The following is a 22218-nucleotide window of genomic DNA, read 5'->3' as shown; positions in this document are numbered from 1 at the left end:
TCTCTAGGTAGTGGTACACATGTCCTGTTCTCTAGGTATGGTACACATGTCCTGTTCTCTAGGTAGTGGTACACATGTCCTGTTCTCTAGGTATGGTACACATGTCCTGTTCTCTAGGTATGGTACACATGTCCTGTTCTCTAGGTATGGTACACATCCCTGTTCTCTAGGTAGTGGTACACATGTCCTGTTCTCTAGGTATGGTACACATGTCCTGTTCTCTAGGTAGTGGTACACATGTCCTGTTCTCTAGGTATGGTACACATGTCCTGTTCTCTAGGTATGGTACACATGTCCATGGTCACGGACCGCATACTGGTCAAGGTCATTTATACTGGTGAAGATCATTTACTAGTCTTATGAAGGTCATTTATACTGGTCAAGGTAATTTACTAGTCTCATGAAGGTCATTTATACTGGTCAAGGTCATTTGTACTTGTCACGGTCATTTATACTGGTCAAGGTCATTTACTAGTCTTATTGAAGGTCATTTATACTGCTCAAGGTCATTGATATTGGTCAAGGTAATTAAGTGGCACGCTATAGTGCACGATTCTTCATCATTGTTGAGGATTTGAAAAAAGGTTAAATCGCAGAAAAGCGAAAGGCTAAAGTCCATGGTCACGGAGGGCATACTATAGTATGTTGTTTTTCACGATTTGGTGGTGTGCGGGCTCCATCCAATACCTACACCAGTTGTGATGCAATAGAGTTTGCTGTGACCGTTGTGAATTATGGGTGGTGTGGTCTTTGCCAAGACGGTGGATTGTGGCCCATGCCTTCCTGCTGTTATTTGTCATGTTGGTGTTCTCTATATCTTTTCGTCCTGGGCATGACGTTAAACTGTTCCGTTCGAGAGGACCGGCGAGTCGGCGACCCTCGGATGTAAACAGCCACGAAAGGAAACTATGTGTGTGAGGTGTTCTCTATCATTTCATTCCAGACTTTCCTTCATTCATCCCTAACTTCACTGTCTATCTCCTGTGTTCTCCATTAATCTTGAGCGATACACAGTCGTCTGATGTGCGGGGGGAGGTGCCGGCTAGCGCATAAAGACACGGGACAGGTGTTGTCTTGACGCATCCTGTGATGATGCGACAGGTGTCATTTAGGGCTGTGTCAACCAATTTGGTGTGACGTGATCGGCTCCAGCTTGAGCAGGCAAACTCTGCTGTAGAGAAAGACAGGGCCATGGCAGTTGCACGGATTGTTTGTGGGTCTGCGCCCCACTTGGAGTTCACTAGTTTTCACAGGATGTTATTGTGGGTGTTGACCGTGGATTTTGTGTTCTCCATGTGTTTTTTGAAGAAGAGTGTCCTGTCCAGTGTAACTCCAAGATACATGAGGTGGGTATGGTTGGAGAGTTTGTGACCATCCCAAGTGACGCTCAGTTATATTTTTCACGTCTCGGTTCCTCAGGTGGAAGCTGCATAGTTGGGAATGGAAAAAGTTGGAAAAAATGAAAAAAACGATGGGTTATAGCCCATGTTTTTTGAAATTTTGAAAAAAAAAGTTATCCTCGTTTCTCATCATTTTGGACCATGGGCTATAGCCCATATCGTACGGCATACTATAGCACGCCGTTTTTCATCATTTTTGACGATTTGACAAAAATGAAAAAAATAAAAAAAACGATGGGTTATAGCCCATGTTTTTTGAAATTTTGGAAAAAAAAGTTAGCCTCGTTTCTCATCATTTTGGACCATGGGCTATAGCCCATATCGTACGGCATACTATAGCACGCCGTTTTTCATCATTTTGGAGGATTTGAAAAAAATGAAAAAATAAAAAAACGATGGGTTATAGCCCATGTTTTTTGAAATTTTGAAAAAAAAAGTTAGCCTCGTTTCTCATCATTTTGGACCATGGGCTATAGCCCATATCGTACGGCATACTATAGCACGTTGTTTTTCATCATTTTGGAGGATTTGACAAAAATGAAAAAATAAAAAAACGATAGGTTATAGCCCATGTTTTTTGAAATTTTGAAAAAAAAATTATCCTCGTTTCTCATCATTTTGGACCATGGGCTATAGCCCATATCGTACGGCATACTATAGCATGCCGTTTTTCATCATTTTGGAGGATTTGAAAAAAATGAAAAAAATAAAAAACGATGGGTTATAGCCCATGTTTTTTGAAATTTTGAAAAAAAAAGTTAGCCTCGTTTCTCATCATTTTGGACCATGGGCTATAGCCCATATCGTACGGCATACTATAGCACGTTGTTTTTCATCATTTTGGAGGATTTGACAAAAATGAAAAAAAAAAAAAACGATAGGTTATAGCCCATGTTTTTTGAAATTTTGAAAAAAAAATTATCCTCGTTTCTCATCATTTTGGACCATGGGCTATAGCCCATATCGTACGGCATACTATAGCATGCCGTTTTTCATCATTTTGGAGGATTTGAAAAAAATGAAAAAAATAAAAAACGATGGGTCCATGGGCCCATGTTTTTTGAAATTTTGAAAAAAAAAGTTATCCTCGTTTCTCATCATTTTGGACCATGGGCTATAGCCCATATCGTACGGCATACTATAGCACGCCGTTTTTCATCATTTTGGAGGATTTGAAAAAAATGAAAAAATAAAAAAACGATGGGTTATAGCCCATGTTTTTTGAAATTTTGAAAAAAAAAGTTAGCCTCGTTTCTCATCATTTTGGACCATGGGCTATAGCCCATATCGTACGGCATACTATAGCACGCCGTTTTTCATCATTTTGGAGGATTTGAAAAAAATGAAAAAATAAAAAAACGATGGGTTATAGCCCATGTTTTTTGAAATTTTGAAAAAAAAAGTTAGCCTCGTTTCTCATCATTTTGGCCCATATCGTACGGCATACTATAGCACGCCGTTTTTTATCATTTTGGAAGATTTGAAAAAAATGAAAAAATAAAAAAACGATGGGTTATAGCCCATGTTTTTTGAAATTTTGAAAAAAAAAGTTAGCCTCGTTTCTCATCATTTTGGACCATGGGCTATAGCCCATATCGTACGGCATACTATAGCACGCCGTTTTTCATCATTTTGGAGGATTTGAAAAAAATGAAAAAATAAAAAAACGATGGGTTATAGCCCATGTTTTTTTTTATTTTGGAAAAAAAAATTGCCTCGTTTCTCATCATTTTGGACCATGGGCTATAGCCCATATCGTACGGCATACTATAGCACGCCGTTTTTCATCATTTTGGAGGATTTGAAAAAAATGAAAAAATAAAAAAACGATGGGTTATAGCCCATGTTTTTTGAAATTTTGAAAAAAAAAGTTAGCCTCGTTTCTCATCATTTTGGCCCATATCGTACGGCATACTATAGCACGCCGTTTTTTATCATTTTGGAAGATTTGAAAAAAATGAAAAAATAAAAAATGATAGCCCATCTTTTTTGAAATTTTGAAAAAAAAATTGCCTCGTTTCTCATCATTTTGGACCATGGGCTATAGCCCATATCGTACGGCATACTATAGCACGCCGTTTTTCATCATTTTGGAGGATTTGACAAAAATGAAAAAATAAAAAAACGATGGGTTATAGCCCATGTTTTTTGAAATTTAGAAAAACAAAGTTAGCCTCGTTTCTCATCATTTTGGACCATGGGCTATAGCCCATATCGTACGGCATACTATAGCGCGCAGTTTTCATCATTTTGGAGGATTTGAAAAAAATATATATATAAAAAAACGATGGGTTATAGCCCATGTTTTTTGAAAATTTGAAAAAAAAGGTTAGCCTCGTTTCTCATCATTTTGGACCATGGGCTATAGCCCATATCGTACGGCATACTATAGCACGCCGTTTTTCATCATTTTTGAGGATTTGAAGAAAATTCAAAATTTCAAAAAACATGGGTTATAGCCCATCGTTTTTTGAATTTTTGAAAAAAATGTTATCCTCCTTTTTCATCATTTTTGAACATGGGCTATAGCCCCTACCGTACGGCATACTATAGCACGCCGTTTTTCATCATTTTTGAGGATTTGAAGAAAATTCAAAATTTCAAAAAACATGGGTTATAGCCCATCGTTTTTTGAATTTTTGAAAAATATGTTATCCTCATTTTTCATCATTTTTGAACATGGGCTATAGCCCCTACCGTACGGCATACTATAGCACGCCGTTTTTCATCATTTTTGAGGATTTGAAGAAAATTCAAAATTTCAAAAAACATGGGTTATAGCCCATCGTTTTTTGAATTTTTGAAAAAAATGTTATCCTCATTTTTCATCATTTTTGAACATGGGCTATAGCCCCTACCGTTCGGCATACTATAGCACGCCGTTTTTCATCATTTTTGAGGATTTGAAGAAAATTCAAAATTTCAAAAAACATGGGTTATAGCCCATCGTTTTTTTAATTTTTGAAAAAAATGTTATCCTCATTTTCCGGAAATTGCAAATTGCAAAAATTGAAAATTGTGGGAATTGGAAATTGCGGAAAATGCAAATTGCGGAAATTCCGGAAATTGCAAATTGCGAAAATAGAAAATTGCGGAAATTGTGGAAATTGGAAATTGTGGAAAATGCAAATTCCGGAAATTGGAAATTTCGAAATTATGCGGGAGCTAACTATTTCCGTAGACAACGCCCTGGTAACGTCTGTCCCAACAGCCAGGAATCTTGGTGTTGTCCTGGACAGTCAGCTCTCGTTCAAAGCTCACATCACAGCTGTCACTCGATCCTGTAGGTTCACACTCTATAACATTAGAGACGAATTAGACCGTTCCTCACCCACGAATCAGCCCAGCTCCTAATCCAGACAACAGTCTTGTCAAAACTCGACTATTGTAACTCCCTCCTTACTGGCCTACCAGCATGTGCACTTAAGCCTCTCCAGCTGATCCAAAATGCCGCAGCTCGCTTGGTCTTCAACCAGCCAAAATTCTCACATGTCTCGCCCCTGCTCCACTCCCTCCACTGGCTCCCGGTCGCTGCACGCACAGAATACAAAACTCTGATGCTGGCATTCAAAGCAACCAAAGGTATGGCTCCCCCATATCTTGCAAGTATGATTGAACCCTACAAACCCTCCCGCGCACTCAGATCAGCCAACGCAGGGAAGCTGGAAGTACCCTCACTAAAAACGCCGGGACAACGCTCCACACGTCCCAAACTCCTTCTCCCTTCTGGCTCCAAAACTGTGGAATGCACTTCCCATTGCAGTCAGAACTGCAGCATCACTCCCAATCTTCCGCCGTAGTCTGAAAACCCACCTTTTCAGACTCCATCATGGCCCATAGCACTTACCCTACCCCCTTAGATAGCATTTCTGTAGACTTAGATAGCATTTGATACAGACTTATAGCATGTTATGTAGACAGCACTAGAATTGCATCATAGTCATAGCACGCCATAGTACATATGTATAGCATAGTAGTATATATGTATAGTTTATATGTATAGTTTCATTATATAGATATTCCAATGTTACTTTCTTAGCTTACGCATGTTTCATGATAAATGCTTTTATGTGATGTATTCCCATGCTTTTGTTCTTGCTTAATGTAAGTCGCTCTGGATTAAGAGCGTCTGCTAAATGCCTAAATTGTAATTGTAAATTGTAATCAGCGCAACTGATGATATTTCTAATGTGATTAATCCGTTCTCAAATCTTCTATTAGGCTAGGTGTGCTGTCTGCTCATTTCAGCATGGCTGGATAGCCTATTTCAACCAATTGCTTGGTCAGAAGAACTACCTGTAGTAATATAATGATTTCATTCCACTTTTGTCTCCTCTGAGTACCACCAGAGGAGGGCTCAAGTACCACCAGTGGTACTAGTACCAGTGGTTGGGAACTGTTAGACAGTCTGAGTGTACTTGACAATCCTGTCCCCCTTTTGCCGGTTCAAGTTCGGTCGGTCACTCTTTCTGTCTGTTATAGTACGATGAAGCTGAGTTCCAGGTATATTATATAGTGGATTCAGATCCCAGGACCCTACAGCGACTCGCCTGTATGGCCTGAGTATCTATTGAACTGCTGATGAAGAGAGAGCACCGCCCTATACCCCCAGCGTCTCGCCTAAAGGATAGTGTGGCCTCTGTTATTAAGGCCACCCTCAGCGCTTCCGTTTTTCATCATTTTTGACGATTTGACAAAAATGAAAAAATAAAAAAAATGATGGGTTATAGCCCATGTTTTTTTAAATTTTGAAAAAAAAGTTATCCTCGTTTCTCATCATTTTGGACCATGGGCCTGTAAATGAACAACACAAAAAATAAGGCACTGGTGTCGGACTTCTGGTTTACCGGAACGGGGTTCAACTCCCTGCAGTGCCCTACTCAATGTGTTGTATTTACCGGAAAGGATGGGAAACATTAGCAGGAATTGCGGAAATTGAGGAATTGCGGAAATGGTAATTGCGGAAATTGCGGAAAAATTGCGGAAATGGAAATTGCGGAATTGCGGAAATTGCGGAAATTGAGGAATTGCGGAAATGGTAATTGCGGAAATTGCGGAAATTGAAATTGTGCAAATTTCCGAATTGCGGAAAATTGCGGAAATTGCGGAAATTGCGGAAATGGAAATTGCGGAATTGCGGAAATTGAGGAATTGCGGAAATGGTAATTGCGGAAATTGAAATTGTGCAAATTTCGGAATTGCGGAAAATTGCGGAAATTGCGGAAATTGCGGAAATGCGAAAAAATGGCGGAAATTGCGGAAATTGAGGAATTGCGGAAATGGTAATTGCGGAAATTGCGGAAATTGAAATTGTGCAAATTTCCGAATTGCGGAAAATTGCGGAAATTGCGGAAATGGTAATTGCGGAAATTGCGGAAATGGTAATTGCGGAAATTGCGGAAATTGCGGAAATAGAAATTGTGGAAATTGCGGAATTGCGGAAATTGCGGAAATGGAAATTGTGGAATTGCGGAAATTGCGGAAATAATAAACGATGGGTTATAGTTTTTTTATCGATTTTCACCTTTTTTTTGTGGGATAATTGTGGGATAAAAAAATGTTTAAAAAAAAAAGAAAATAACTTTCAACATTTTTAAAGCAAATAAACATACTGGCCCAGACAAAGACATCACACAAATATCAACCTTTTTTAAAGTTTTTATTTGGGAAAGAGACATTTCCCTGAACTTGGTCCTGAGAGTTTAGAGAACACAGAAGTCATCAAGAAATATGATCCACAAACAAACATCTAGACTCCTTACATGGCCCTTGGTCTTTCTACTCAAAAGGTACCTAGGGTTGTTTGTGTGCGCTATATTGTACATTGTACAACTACAACCCAAAAATGGGTTCCCCGACTGGAAAGGTAAAACCCAAAAAGGGGTTCCCATCCTTAATGTGTTAATGGTTCCCGTTAATGGTTCCCTTTAACGTTTCCTACGGGGTCCTAAATGGTCTCGACAGCAAAGCTTTTCTGCTTCTGTGCCTGAATTTAAATGATCCTTTATGACATAAAGGATCATTTAAATTCAGGCACAGAAGCAGAAAAATCCACATAATCATCATGATCACATAAAGTTTATGTGATCATGATGATTATGTGGATTTTTCTTTCCCTTTACATCATTGTGTGCCATGGTGGACAGTAACAAAGTACTTTACTTGATTGTATCTGTACTTCACTTCACTTCAAGTAATTGTACTTTGGATGTGTGTACTGTATTGTGGTAGGGTTAAATGTCGTCTGTTATATAAATTATGTTATAGGTTTTTCAAATTTCATGTGAAAAATGAAAAAAAAAAAAATATTGGAAGAAAAAAAGTCGTTAATTCAATATATGTTTTGTAAGGGGGGGGGGGATAAAAAAGTACATTGTTACTGTCCACCTCAGATTAACACCCCGAACACGCAGATTTAATCCATTAAGTTAAATCATAGCACCCTGCAGCGATTTATAGCAGCGGAGCACTTTTACAGACGGACCGGATGTTATCCCAGATGTGGCTGAAGCAGCTAGATGTAGCCAAAACACTCTAGAGGCGATCGACAACAACGGGAGGTATGATTAATTCTACCGCGACTAGCGACGGGACCGCGGTGGGCCGTCTAACACACAATCTTTGCTTAGAATTGGACGGAATGATTTAGATCAAGAGTTTTTAACATTTTAAGATTTTCGGCTAAACGGGGGGAACATTTTCGATGACGTCCCACTGTTGTGCAACAGACGCTCCCAGCCTGTGGAGTGATGCGATCGGTTTCAATCATCTCCGTCCTTTTGATCAATCTTCGTCCTGGGCGTTAGTAATTGAAAAGGCAGAGAACTTCGTCCTGTGTGCTCAGGGTGTTAATACCCTCCGTTCTTCTGTCCATCCATACATCCATCATTTCTCTTCATATCCCAGGAGGATGAGAGTCTGTTTCAGAGCCACCTCCTCCACAAAGCTGGCATCTACGTTTTCCTGCTCCTCAAATGGGTTCAACGCTGACAGAGAAAGAGACAGACAATATATTTAACCCCAACCAAAACCAAGCAGGAAAATGACAATCGACAAGTAGTATAGCAGCACACACACACACACACACACACCCACACACACACACACACACACACACACACACACACACGCTACCTTGCTCCTCCACGTCAGTGAGGATCTTGGTTAGGTAGCTCAGAGGAAGGAACCCGTCTCCCCGTCTGAATCCCGGTTTGTCTCTTCCTGCTAATGCAGAACCCTGGAGAACACACACACACAGGTTAAACACACTGCATTCTGGACTGAGGATCGACTCTCATAACCTTGTCCTGGTTCTAACTGGTCCTGGTTAATTTAACTAATTTAAAACATTTACCCGTAATCGATGCAAGTGTGGAGACAGTACTTTCTGGAGAGAGTACAGTACAGTACACATACGCTTACACACTATAGTGTCACACATGAGTAGCAAAGAATAGCAGATCTAAAACCTCAAATTGAGACGTGTTTTGCGCTCACAGATCTGCTATTGTTTTGCTATTTTAGAAGTTGAATTCTGAAAAGTAAAGGTTTCGGACATTTCCCCCGACGAACAACGATATTGTCGATGTCAGGTGGAAAATTCAGTATGTCCACTTTTCAAGATTAAAATTCAAAATTATCAAAAGTGGCAGATCTGCAAGCTCGAAAAAGGTCTGCAGATGTTTTTGCGCGACGCTGTAGTGCAATCACATTATGGCATTAATTTACGAAAAAACACAAAAAGTAAATCAAATACCAAAAATAGTCGATCAAAAACCTCACAACAAGGTGCCGGCATAACTCGTATCTTTTAGATATCGTTGCCGTCAGGCTGAAGCCTTGTATCTCCATTTAGTTTTTTATGTAAATGAATGCCCTACTTCTTCATGGGCAAAAGCAGAAAAAAATTGCAGACATACAAGCTAGCTCAATCTGATCTTCATAGATTCTGATAATATTTTACAATGACCTGATCAGTCGTCGACAAAAAGACTGACTCACTTTGGAGTGAGTCAGTCTTTTTACTCACTTACATCATACCTTATTCCTGTTCCGTTTCTCCAGCAGCATTCTGACGTAATCCCTTGAGATGAAAGCCGAACTGACAGGATGGTCCCACAACTGGTACACTTTCTGTCCCATAGTCTACAGTACACACACACACACACACACACACACACACACACACACACACACACTCTGACTGTAACAAATATGAGCGACTGACTGGCGATACAGAGACACCTACCACAATTCTTATACGAGACGATTTTAAGATGGCCAATATGTTATTCTCCACAGAGAAATTACTTCCACAAACCAGGGGATGAGCGAGTGACGTCAGGACACAGGTATGCACTGCTATCCCATTTCACTTGCAAACATTGTAGTACGTATAGCGCGCCGTTTTTCATCATTTTTGAGGATTTGAAAAAAATGACAAAATGACAAAAACGATGGGTTATAGCCCATGTTTTTTGAAATTTTGAAAAAAAAAGTTAGCCTCGTTTCTCATCATTTTGGACCATGGGCTTTAGCCCATATCGTACGGCATACTATAGCACGCCGTTTTTCATCATTTTGGAGGATTTGAAAAAAATGACGAAATGACAAAAACGATGGGTTATAGCCCATGTTTTTTGAAATTTTGAAAAAAAAAGTTAGCCTCGTTTCTCATCATTTTGGACCATGGGCTATAGCCCATATCGTACGGCATACTATAGCGCGCCGTTTTTCATCATTTTTGAGGATTTGAAAAAAATGACAAAATGACAAAAACGATGGGTTATAGCCCATGTTTTTTGAAATTTTGAAAAAAAAAGTTAGCCTCGTTTCTCATCATTTTGGACCATGGGCTATAGCCCATATCGTACGGCATACTATAGCGCGCCGTTTTTCATCATTTTTGAGGATTTGAAAAAAATGACGAAATGACAAAAACGATGGGTTATAGCCCATGTTTTTTGAAAATTTGAAAAAAAAAGTTAGCCTCGTTTCTCATCATTTTGGACCATGGGCTATAGCCCATATCGTACGGCATACTATAGCACGCCGTTTTTCATCATTTTTGAGGATTTGAAAAAAATGACAAAATGACAAAAACGATGGGTTATAGCCCATGTTTTTTGAAATTTTGAAAAAAAAAAGTTAGCCTCGTTTCTCATCATTTTGGACCATGGGCTATAGCCCATATCGTACGGCATACTATAGCGCGCCGTTTTTCATCATTTTTGAGGATTTGAAAAAAATGACGAAATGACAAAAACGATGGGTTATAGCCCATGTTTTTTGAAAATTTGAAAAAAAAAGTTAGCCTCGTTTCTCATCATTTTGGACCATGGGCTATAGCCCATATCGTACGGCATACTATAGCACGCCGTTTTTCATCATTTTTGAGGATTTGAAAAAAATGACGAAATGACAAAAACGATGGGTTATAGCCCATGTTTTTTGAAATTTTGAAAAAAAAAGTTAGCCTCGTTTCTCATCATTTTGGACCATGGGCTATAGCCCATATCGTACGGCATACTATAGCGCGCCGTTTTTCATCATTTTTGAGGATTTGAAAAAAATGACAAAATGACAAAAACGATGGGTTATAGCCCATGTTTTTTGAAATTTTGGAAAAAAAAGTTAGCCTCGTTTCTCATCATTTTGGACCATGGGCTATAGCCCATATCGTACGGCATACTATAGCACGCCGTTTTTCATCATTTTTGAGGATTTGAAAAAAATGACGAAATGACAAAAACGATGGGTTATAGCCCATGTTTTTTGAAATTTTGAAGAAAAAAAAGTTAGCCTCGTTTCTCATCATTTTGGACCATGGGCTATAGCCCATGTCGTACGGCATACTATAGTGCGCCATTTTTCATCATTTTTGAGGATTTGAAAAAAATGACGAAATGACAAAAACGATGGGTTATAGCCCATGTTTTTTGAAATTTTGAAAAAAAAAGTTAGCCTCGTTTCTCATCATTTTGGACCATGGGCTATAGCCCATATCGTACGGCATACTATAGCGCGCCGTTTTTCATCATTTTTGAGGATTTGAAAAAAATGACGAAATGACAAAAACGATGGGTTATAGCCCATGTTTTTTGAAATTTTGAAAAAAAAAGTTAGCCTCGTTTCTCATCATTTTGGACCATGGGCTATAGCCCATATTGTACGGCATACTATAGCGCGCCGTTTTTCATCATTTTTGAGGATTTGAAAAAAATTACGAAATGACAAAAACGATGGGTTATAGCCCATGTTTTTTGAAATTTTGAAAAAAAAAGTTAGCCTCGTTTCTCATCATTTTGGACCATGGGCTATAGCCCATATCGTACGGCATACTATAGCGCGCCGTTTTTCATCATTTTTGACGATTTGAAAAAAATGACGAAATGACAAAAACGATGGGTTATAGCCCATGTTTTTTGAAATTTTGAAAAAAAAGTTAGCCTCGTTTCTCATCATTTTGGACCATGGGCTATAGCCCATATCGTACGGCATACTATAGCGCGCCGTTTTTCATCATTTTTCAGGATTTGAAAAAAATGACAAAATGACAAAAACGATGGGTTATAGCCCATGTTTTTTGAAATTTTGAAAAAAAAAGTTAGCCTCGTTTCTCATCATTTTGGACCATGGGCTATAGCCCATATCGTACGGCATACTATAGCGCGCCGTTTTTCATAATTTTTGAGGATTTGAAAAAAATGACGAAATGACAAAAACGATGGGTTATAGCCCATGTTTTTTGAAATTTTGAAAAAAAAGTTAGCCTCGTTTCTCATCATTTTGGACCATGGGCTATAGCCCATATCGTACGGCATACTATAGCGCGCCGTTTTTCATCATTTTTGACGATTTGAAAAAAATGACGAAATGACAAAAACGATGGGTTATAGCCCATGTTTTTTGAAATTTTGAAAAAAAAGTTAGCCTCGTTTCTCATCATTTTGGACCATGGGCTATAGCCCATATCGTACGGCATACTATAGCGCGCCGTTTTTCATCATTTTTCAGGATTTGAAAAAAATGACAAAATGACAAAAACGATGGGTTATAGCCCATGTTTTTTGAAATTTTGAAAAAAAAGTTAGCCTCGTTTCTCATCATTTTGGACCATGGGCTATAGCCCATATCGTACGGCATACTATAGCGCGCCGTTTTTCATCATTTTTGAGGATTTGAAAAAAATGACGAAATGACAAAAACGATGGGTTATAGCCCATGTTTTTGAAATTTTGAAAAAAAAAGTTAGCCTCGTTTCTCTTCATTTTGGACCATGGGCTATAGCCCATATCGTACGGCATACTATAGCGCGCCGTTTTTCATCATTTTTGAGGATTTGAAAAAAATGACGAAATGACAAAAACGATGGGTTATAGCCCATGTTTTTGAAATTTAGGTGGCGCTATGACAAAGCCATACCTTTATTCTACCACTGAGGAAGTTGTAGAGTGTGCGGAACAAAACTCTTCACACTTCCCTGATCTTTCCCTGAAAGTTCCCTGAAAACTCAGTTTCCACCCCTATATTCTGGCCTGTACCTTTGTTTGAAATGACACCATTTCACAACCTGGCAAATGTCACACTTTCTCCTAGCTCTGTTCCATAGCCTTCCTGCTTCGATTCTGCGAATTTCTGCCCTGCAGTAAGGCTATGCGACTTACCAGTTTAAATCTCAAATCGAAATCAGACCAGCCTCTCCTCTTTAGTGGAAATCTCACAAACGTTTGACCTACTCACCAATACAAACACGGGTTGTGTCAATAGAAAGCCTACTTTCCTTAGTGAAAGCACTCTGAGCCCCCCACCACACGTATAAACGGTACTTTTTGGCCAGAAAGGGATTTTTTTCCACCGGAGGAAAAATATTCTCTATGAGGCAGTTCGCTGGGCAATATCAGTAGAGGGCGCAGCAGGAAGGTTATGGAACAGAGCTAACTTTCTCCATGAAAAGATTAGGATTTCCCACTGATTTGCCCATGAATTGCCAATTATGGCAGGCCTTTTGAAATTCTCTATTAAATTCTCTATTAATTAAGAAGTATCGAATTATCTGTAGACATTGGCCAGTGGGGCCATGAACGTCATGCAGTTTTTTAATTTGAATCCGGAAAAGTAACAGTTTTGAAGATATGAGGTTTATTTTTAGTATTTTTGGTATGATAACCCGAATTAGTTATTTAACCACATATCCTGCCTATATCAATTAAATCTGCTTCAATAATCCCCACTAAATATGGCCGCCGTGATGACCACATTACTCCAATGAACCACAACAGTGGCCAACAAGATATCCAAGTATATTTATATATCTACAGTTTGGTGTGGAACACTGTCGACTCAACTCATCAGTGTTTTGACATTAACCGTAGAACCACACAAACATTATATTACATCTGGTCGAATCTGAAAAGGGGACAGCGTCAATGAAGCACTGAAATACATCACGTGGAAAGGCCATGAGTGATTGTTGGATGTGATTAGGACAGGAAGGGGCGAGGAGGACTTATATTCATCACTTTGACAACCCGTCAAACAGACGGGACCCTGGGGGGTACCGCCCGCTTCGCCCAGCATAGATGCAAACGTTGAGCAAGACTTTGAACAATGGTGGACAAACAAGCCACTCCTGTGAGAGTCACTGACAGATACAGAATCTAATGCCAGACAGAATAAAGAGTTGGCTCAGAGCTCACTGCAAAAGCAGAAGAAACTGGAGCACAATAGAGTGCTCTACGGTACATAACAGGAAAGTGTTTTTTTGTGGGACAGCATTGAAGTTCTACCTTGTATTTTCTAACACTGGCCCAACTGGGCATGTGTTTTTTCCTCTCTCTCTCTCTCTCTCTCTCTCTCTGTGTGGGGATAGAAAGCACATAGGGGAGCCCAAAAAACACAAACTAATGGGAAAAGTTGAAATTCATGGTGTAGGTGTAGGACCTTTTAGAAATTAACATGGGGAATTTGGTGGAGCGAGTAATAATGAGCTAAATTGGATGTTGTTCAGTGTTTGGCCTGGGAGGGATTCAAATACAATGGATATTTGTGCTCATAATGGCTGATATGGCATTAAAGTTACTAGAGGGGGGAGACTATTTATTTTCTTATATTCACATTAACCACTTGTATCCTGATTTGTGGGGGGGGGGGGGGATCTGGAAAAAATGTAAATTATCATCAACACTGATGATAGTGCTGTCAAACAAGTCTATGAAACTATTGTAACTTTAGGTTCTCCTCTAACTTTTACTCTCTCAGGTAAATATAACTAAACAGTCCAACACAGACAAACAATGGAATGAATTAATCAAAGGACACTTTGTTCCCTCGCTCTCCCTTTGTTTCACCACAGCGCCCCTAGCGGGAACTCTAATAATAAACACTGGTCATAGAACAATATACCATGGCTTAGTTTTACTCTTACACTATCTATTACTCTTACACCATCTATGAAATCTATATCTATATCTATTGATCTGCAATACAATTTCTTCAGGCCAAGGACCCCTTAGCTGAGAGAGAGAGCGAGAGAGATGAAGCAGGGACCCCCTACTACATATAGCATACAATTGTATTTCACTTATTTTCTGATCCAATGTATTAATTATTTAGTCACAAGCTCTTATTGATATACTTTTCATTGGTTCAAAATTCATAAACCCCACAGATAAACTTTCCACTTTCACCTTCACTAAATTGTTTTCAGAGATAGCTGATCTACAAGATCACATGGAACACGTTGCAGTGCAGGGGGGGGGGGGGGGGGGGGGGGGGGGAATCATGGATATATGAGGTTTCTGCCTGACAGGGATGATACTTTCGATCAATAAAGATATATGTAGTTTATCAAATGTGATTATGATTGTATAGTACATTTCATCTATGGACAATGAATCTATGAATGAATATTATTATAGTGTTATTGGGCTGTCAGTGGCTTAGGGGAATTTCCCAGCATGCCTCTAGGCACACTAGATCAATCATTATTGTTGTTTTATTGGGTTATTGTGTTGTTATTTACTATGGGAAAGTTAATGTTTGATTAATGTCATTGGATGATGTTAATGTAACCATTTATTTTCATGTGTGTTTTTTTTGGGTGACACCATGATTGAGCAGGCTGGGCCTTGTGTTGGTTTGGGTGCGTGATGTCAGGTTTCCATTTGGAAATAAAAATGTCATTAACCATTAGCCCTACATACTTCTTTGTGCGACAATTAGAAAAGTAGCTGATCTACAAGCAAGGCTGTTTTTTGTTTGTTTTCTCGTTCAAGCGTTTTGCCAAAATGTTGCTCTTTATTAGGTTTATTCGGACGACCTTCATCAGGACAGACAATCTGATGAAGGTCTAATCGACCATTTGGGGTCAAAAGTTTGTCATCCTAACTTAAATTAAAATACCTTGGGATCTGCTAAACAGTGTGGGGACTACATCTCCTTTTCCTGTACGTATCTTTTTGTTCAGCACCTGAAATATTTAAGAGATGTGCGTACTTTCTTGTGGATTCACTTTCCACCACTGACCTCAGGTAGCCTCTTCAGAATGCTGAACTTCAGTTTCTCATTGGCATCACTGTTGTCCAGATCTGAGCAGAGAGGAGGAGGAGGGGAGGAAGAGAGAGAACATACAAGTGGTAGAGGAAAAGGGATGAAGACAAAGAAAGAAGTGGGAAATGGAGGGATGGGGGAAGAAAGAGAGAGGGGTATAGGGATAGAGAGAGAACAAATGACACTTTAATGACAGAAATAAATCATCTTTGCGTGTGTTCTCTTTGAACTCGTGTGTGTGAATTAATTAGCAAACACTTTGAAGGTGAAATGGAGATAGAAATGTGAGATTTTGCATGTGGAATGGCTCCCCTCTGCAGGTTCTCACTATAGGCGTGCAAGCTGGGAAGTGAGATGGTTATGTTTGACACATTTGCATGTATTTGTGTGTGGTGGTGAAAACCTGGTGGTCAACAGTAGGTGACCAATAAAGGAAAAAACATTTATAACATGAAGGTTACGTGCGGGAGTGTGTGTGTGTGTGTGTGTGTGTGTGTGTGTGTGTGTGTGTGTGTGTGTGTGTGTGTGTGTGTGTGCATTTGGATTTAAAGGTTTAATTTCCCACATACTGTACACACACACACTGACTGACTGACACTCGCATCCCGATTTACAGTGTATTTTTAGACTGATAGATATTTCATTCTTCATAGATCCTAAACACCCCAGGGGAGGGGAAATGCTGCATAAACCATCTCACTTCAAAGTCATAAACTTCCTCCATACTTCCCTCCACACTGTTTAAAAGGCATCTTTCATCTCCACACACAGTATATTAATCAAAATATTCACGCTGTCGGGCGGAAACCTCTTATCTGGGGCCGTGGGGGGGAGATGAGGAGGGAGGGGGTTGGTCAGTTAACGTATCTGCTTTGCTTTTTTGGTGTTGTACTTTTAACTCATGCCTTTTTTAACTTATAGCTATTGCCTTTTTCTACTGCATTCTATTTACTGAATGCAGAATGAATATTTGAAAATGTGTTCATCATGCTCTTTTTATTCTGTATGTATGTACTATGTCTGCTATTTTTTAAACATAAGAAGTTTTTGGACATCCACCCGACGGAGACGATATCCAATAGTTAGTTCTGTGTTTAAAGGCGGAAGGAAGTTTCCTCATCTATAATGAGACAGTCTAATCATGGCAGGAGAAAGCAGCTATTTCGGGCGTGTTGACAAATCAGAATGCGATCCCTTACAAAAGAGTTACATTTCTTGTTTCACAGACCCTCTCAAAATGCATAGTAATTGTGCATTGATGATCTGTACAAATGGTCAGGGCGCCTGTTCAGGGGGGAGAAGAACTGGGGGGGATAGCGTGTTCCTCCACATGCGTTACGCCCGCCTAGTGAAGCTCTTAACCGTCAGGTGAAAAGAAGCTGGTGGCTTGACGGCCCGGGTATCGGAGGAGACTCTTGACCAGCTTCACCCTCCCAATGACCTACTGTGGGGATTAGTGGGGATGGACCACTCAGAGAAGCAGGGGGACTGGGAATTGGATTATTACCAAATTATTACCAAATTGGGAAAATATATATTTATTTTACTATCTGAAGCTTTAAACAAAAATGTAAGGGAGTGGGCAAGACAAATCAATGTGAATGGTTACCAGTAAGCTGTCATTATATGTGTACCTGGATATGAATGAGGTATGATGTGATTGAAATGACACTATATTGAGATGCCTAACTTCTAATAAAGATATTAATGGAGTTTTCTTTTTTTAATGTAATATAATATCAGACAATATAATATATTATAGATCATGCAAACAAAAAGAACAGTAGAAATGTGTTGCTTTTGAGGTGCGACCTACATGTATAATCTTTTCCCCCAGCGTCTATTCAAAAAAATCTGATTGACACGCTCTCAACGTGTCATAATAGCAAGCGTATATCTGCTATTTCTTTTATATTTGTGGCCAAAAAAAATACATATAATGTCGGTGGTCTATAACATGGAAATGTAGCTGCCAACCACACAATACTGTCCAGCTGGCTCCCGGCCTCACATACTGTACTGCTGTAGGTTTGAGACATATACTGTATATTCTCTATAAATCTTATATTATGTTCTCTCTCTGATGCCGTCACCATGTAATATGGGGAGAGATACAGACAGCCTAAGACATACAGTAGATAGAGAGATAGACAGCTAGTGGGAGAGCAATAGGGCGAGCCAAAGGAAACAGAGAGAGAGAGAGAACTACCAAGGAGCAGTCAAAAAAAATAATATATATATATATATATATATATATATATATATATATATATATATATATATTACGAGACTAAATCTGAATGCAAAGATCTGAACATTATCAATGTTATTATACATTATGTATTGAATATCTCATAAGTGTTCATGGCCCACCCATCTGACCACATAACACGGCAGCCGTTTCATTTTACCGGTTGATCGGTTGTGTTCCGACTTGGATTAATGGAACTAGTGTACTGTTTAAGGTCCTAATTATCGGTATCTCAGTGAAAACAATTTTTTCAAGATTTTAAAGAAAAATCCCATGACACTTTGCAAAACAATAAAAGGGGGGATAAAAATAATTGAGTGTGAAAGAGAGTTGAAGAAGTGAGGGTGGAACAGATGGAGGAAAGTGTCAGGAGTGATTTGTGGCAGAAGGGTACCAGGCTAGGGTGAGAGGGCAGATGTATAATACAGTAGTGAGACTGGCCATGCTGTACGGTTTGGGAACGGTGGCACTGACGAAAAGACAAGAGGCTGAGCTGGAGGTGGCAGAATTGAGGACTGTACGATTCATTAGGAGTGAAGGACAAGATTACGACTGCCAAGGACTCATTTGACACAGAAATCCAAGACATTCCTTTGGAATATCAGATTTGTAGGATGATGTCAAGCAGCCTCAGTTTTTGTCTTGGTCTTATTATGTTTCCTTAAAATGAGGATTCATTAACCCATTCTGACCTGAGATCAGATTCATACGAGGTTTCCACGGGACACACACTGGTCTGATTAACCCATTCTGACCTGAGATCAGATTCTAAAAATGTCAGTCGTTCTTCGAATTTTTCAAAAATAGCAGACCTACAAGCTCGTATCGCGCCACTCGGTGGCGCGATATGAGCTTGTAGATCTGCTATTTTTCAATAGCTAAAGCATAACATGATGCCAACACCAAAATGGGTGCCCGGTCAGAATGGGTTAAATGAAGGTATTCATGAAATATGTATGAACGTATTCATGAAATATAGGGTTCATTTGTACACTTTCAGTGTTAGGATGTTATAAAGTACATTGGAGCTCCCAGAGATAGAAAATTATATTCAAATGGCGGTCTGTGGCCTAATGCATATAAATTGGGGGGTCCTTGAAATGAAAAGGTTTGAGAAGCAGCGATTTAGGGCACAGCTAATGGCATCCTTACAAATAAAGAAATAAACAAACTAATGGCTCACACTGTAAAGGCAGCTCAATGGGCAAATATTAAATTTACTGTCTTCTAATAGGCTTCTTTATTCTTTATTATTACTGTATCATTCAACTTTATTGTCTCCTACTTTATTGTGCTACTTGTTCATTTGTCTGGAAAAGAGCAGTGTGCTGCTTGAAGCGTTGCAGCAATAAAAGATCATGGCAGCTTCATTCAGTGGGACAGAACTTTTTTTTATCCTTTTCTTTGCTGTCGGGATGAAACCTTGTATGTCCATATTTCAGTTTTCTTTTTTCTTTGTCATACTAGTGGCTGGAAAAAGTACTACTGTAAATGATTTAGTTTAGTTTTTACTTAACCCTGTAAGACCCGGATATATTTATACTTGCAAAATTTTTATTTCAACCTTACTACTACTTTGTACTACTAGGACTTCGTAGTAAAAAGAAATATGTAAAAAATATATATATATAATTTACCATTCAGTGGATATCTTTCACAATAATACATAATACATGTTCTAGAGTCATTCTAATGAGTAAAAGTATCAATACTGCAAAGTAGAAATACTCTTACAAGTAAAAGTCCAGAATTCAACATTTACTTGAGTAAATGTGCAAAAGTATTGGCATCAAAATGTAGTTATAGTACCAAAGGTAAAAGTTATTTGGATCCGAGATGTACTGAAGTATAGAAGTAAAAGTATTCATGGAAATAAAGTAATTCCTGAAGAAGATCCCAGTGATCGAAACGATGAATCAATAAACCGGTGTTGCGGACTCTATTTCTTCCTCTATTAAAGTAAAGTACAACTTAAGTACATGTACTAATAGTTACTTTCCACCACTGGTTTTGGACATGCAAGGTTTGCACCCCAAGGCGACTGTACCCTGCAGGTGTTGGATGGACCCATTATTATTCCACTGCCTCTATTTTATGATGCAACATTACAGAAAGACTCCCAGACACTCTGTGCATTAAAATATTCCCTGCTGTCTCCAAACCTTATGAGTGTTCAATCCACTCTCTTTCAAATGACAAGGACATGTCATATTATACTATTATGCTGGTAAGAAATTGCACCCAGCTGTAGTATTATTGTTGCTGTCGGCCAGAAACCTTGTAGGCCTGTATGGGTTTTAGTTTATTTGTAAATTAATGCCGTACGTACGTCATTATACAAGAATGTTGCTCAAAAATCGCAGCTCTACAAAGCTCACAGGTGAGCTTGTATTTGGCTATTTTTGCTGATTTCGAAACATTTGTGACTATTTTTGAGAGGCGGCAATACTATAACTGTTCAGGAGAGGAGAAAAACTGAGTTAACTCTTATACTGCCACCATTTATTGAGAAATTAGGACCTAATTCACGCCAGCATTTTTTAAATTTGAGCTCTTATTTTGAAAAGCCACATTTTGCCTCAACCGGAAGTTGGCTTATCCCTGCCAGCTTTACGTTGCCAAGACAACCTTTGTTTACAAGATCGCATCCATGCCGATAGAATGGATTCTTATGGCGACGACGATCTAAGATGAACGATCCAGTGCTGTGCTAACAACACAGCTAGCTAACCGGCTAACGTAAGTAGCATTATGGCTCGATCGATCAAATGCACTATAAAAGCGCAATTGCCGAAGGGCTACGGCAATGGCGGCAAGTGTTAGAAAGAAGAAAAGAAAGTCAGGAGACAACACTGTTTTGTTTTTCGTCTTATAAATTATTTGATCGGCCCAAAAGATTGTGTTCATTGTCATGATTTGTCACGATCCGAGTTGGCTTTGTCCGCGGCGTAACCGTCTTTAAATAAATTATATTAGAAGTGCCGATGGGAGAATGCATTGGGGTTTCATTTCCTGGGCCACTCGTTTTTCTGAAAGGGGGCGGGACTGCGGCGCTCTGGGGTTAATAGCACAGGCAGACTCTTCACAGCATGTCTGAAATAGATGCCAGAGCTTTCTCAACTCGCTGCTTTCTGTCTATAAGCCATATCTCCAAAACTGGTGGGTCAAACTGAACAATCCATATATCAATTTGAAAAAATTCAATGACTTAGCCTCGGTCAAAAGCGGTCATATTTTCAAAGTGCAAGTATTTGCTAAGTGTGTCTGTGGGTTTTATAAACATTGAACCAATGAAAGGTATCAATCCTTCCAGTCCCACGTCAAGCAGATCACCAAAACATGCCCCAAAAGCTTGCTCTCTCCTCCTCCTCTTTTTACTTAATCTTTCTGCAAACAACAAACAACAACAACCTCTGATGTGACAATAAAGATGATTCTGATGGATTGGATGTAATGGACATTTTTTTCCATTAGCTTAAAAGTAGTTTAGACACACAAGATGTTCCGCCAAACTGTAAACTGTTAAACCTGTCCGGACCCCGATGTCGGAAGGAAGGAGTACAGTATGTATTGCGCTTTATCATCGACGAATCCACGGAGGGGTGCCCTGATGTGTACCATTAGGCACAGCTTAGTGGCTGCACCTGGCCTACAGGGCACCGCTCCATGGATTCGTCTTGAAGCAAAGAGTCAAAGATGTCTGAAGACACAATGGGAGACGTCTTCGGTGGAGCATGGAATACAGTCCTGCAGCTGTGCTTGCCCTCTGGTAGCCCTGCATTGTGTCCTCTAGTAGTGTGTACGCACACACACACACACACACACACACACATGCACAGACGCAGGCTGCCGGTGTTGTATATAGGCTTCAGTGGCTGTGTGACTGTTAAGTAGAGATATGGTCCCTGAGGTGTGTTCAAACTAAAGCTGTGCTCAGTGTGTGTATGTGTGTGTGTGTGTGTGTGTGTGTGTGTGTGTGTGTGTGTGTGTGTGTGTGTATGTGTGTATGTGTCAGTG

The 22218-nt window shown here is 39.4% G+C and overlaps 1 protein-coding gene across 2 annotated transcripts in view; it reads right to left on the bottom strand.

The window, feature by feature from the left end:
- Window positions 1-7767: 7767 nt before the first annotated feature.
- The window catches only part of gsap (gamma-secretase activating protein), a 60164-nt gene continuing 45713 nt past the window's right edge, over window positions 7768-22218 (bottom strand). Inside the window, exons 29-32 of one of the 2 annotated variants that reach the window (XM_080757137.1) lie at window positions 15927-15988; window positions 9441-9545; window positions 8535-8637; window positions 7768-8386 (exon numbers count right to left, since the gene is read on the bottom strand). In XM_080757137.1, coding sequence (XP_080613263.1) covers window positions 8286-8386; window positions 8535-8637; window positions 9441-9545; window positions 15927-15988 — 371 coding nt within the window. In that variant the 3' untranslated portion in view covers window positions 7768-8285. Of the gene's footprint in view, window positions 8387-8534; window positions 8638-9433; window positions 9546-15926; window positions 15989-22218 lie in introns of both variants that reach the window. The other variant, XR_013963533.1, reaches the window with a different exon arrangement.

Source organism: Protomyctophum bolini (assembly GCF_963924005.1).
Source record: "Protomyctophum bolini genome assembly, chromosome: 23".
NCBI classification, from domain to species: domain Eukaryota; kingdom Metazoa; phylum Chordata; class Actinopteri; order Myctophiformes; family Myctophidae; genus Protomyctophum; species Protomyctophum bolini.
This window is presented reverse-complemented; position numbering and strand designations above follow the sequence as displayed.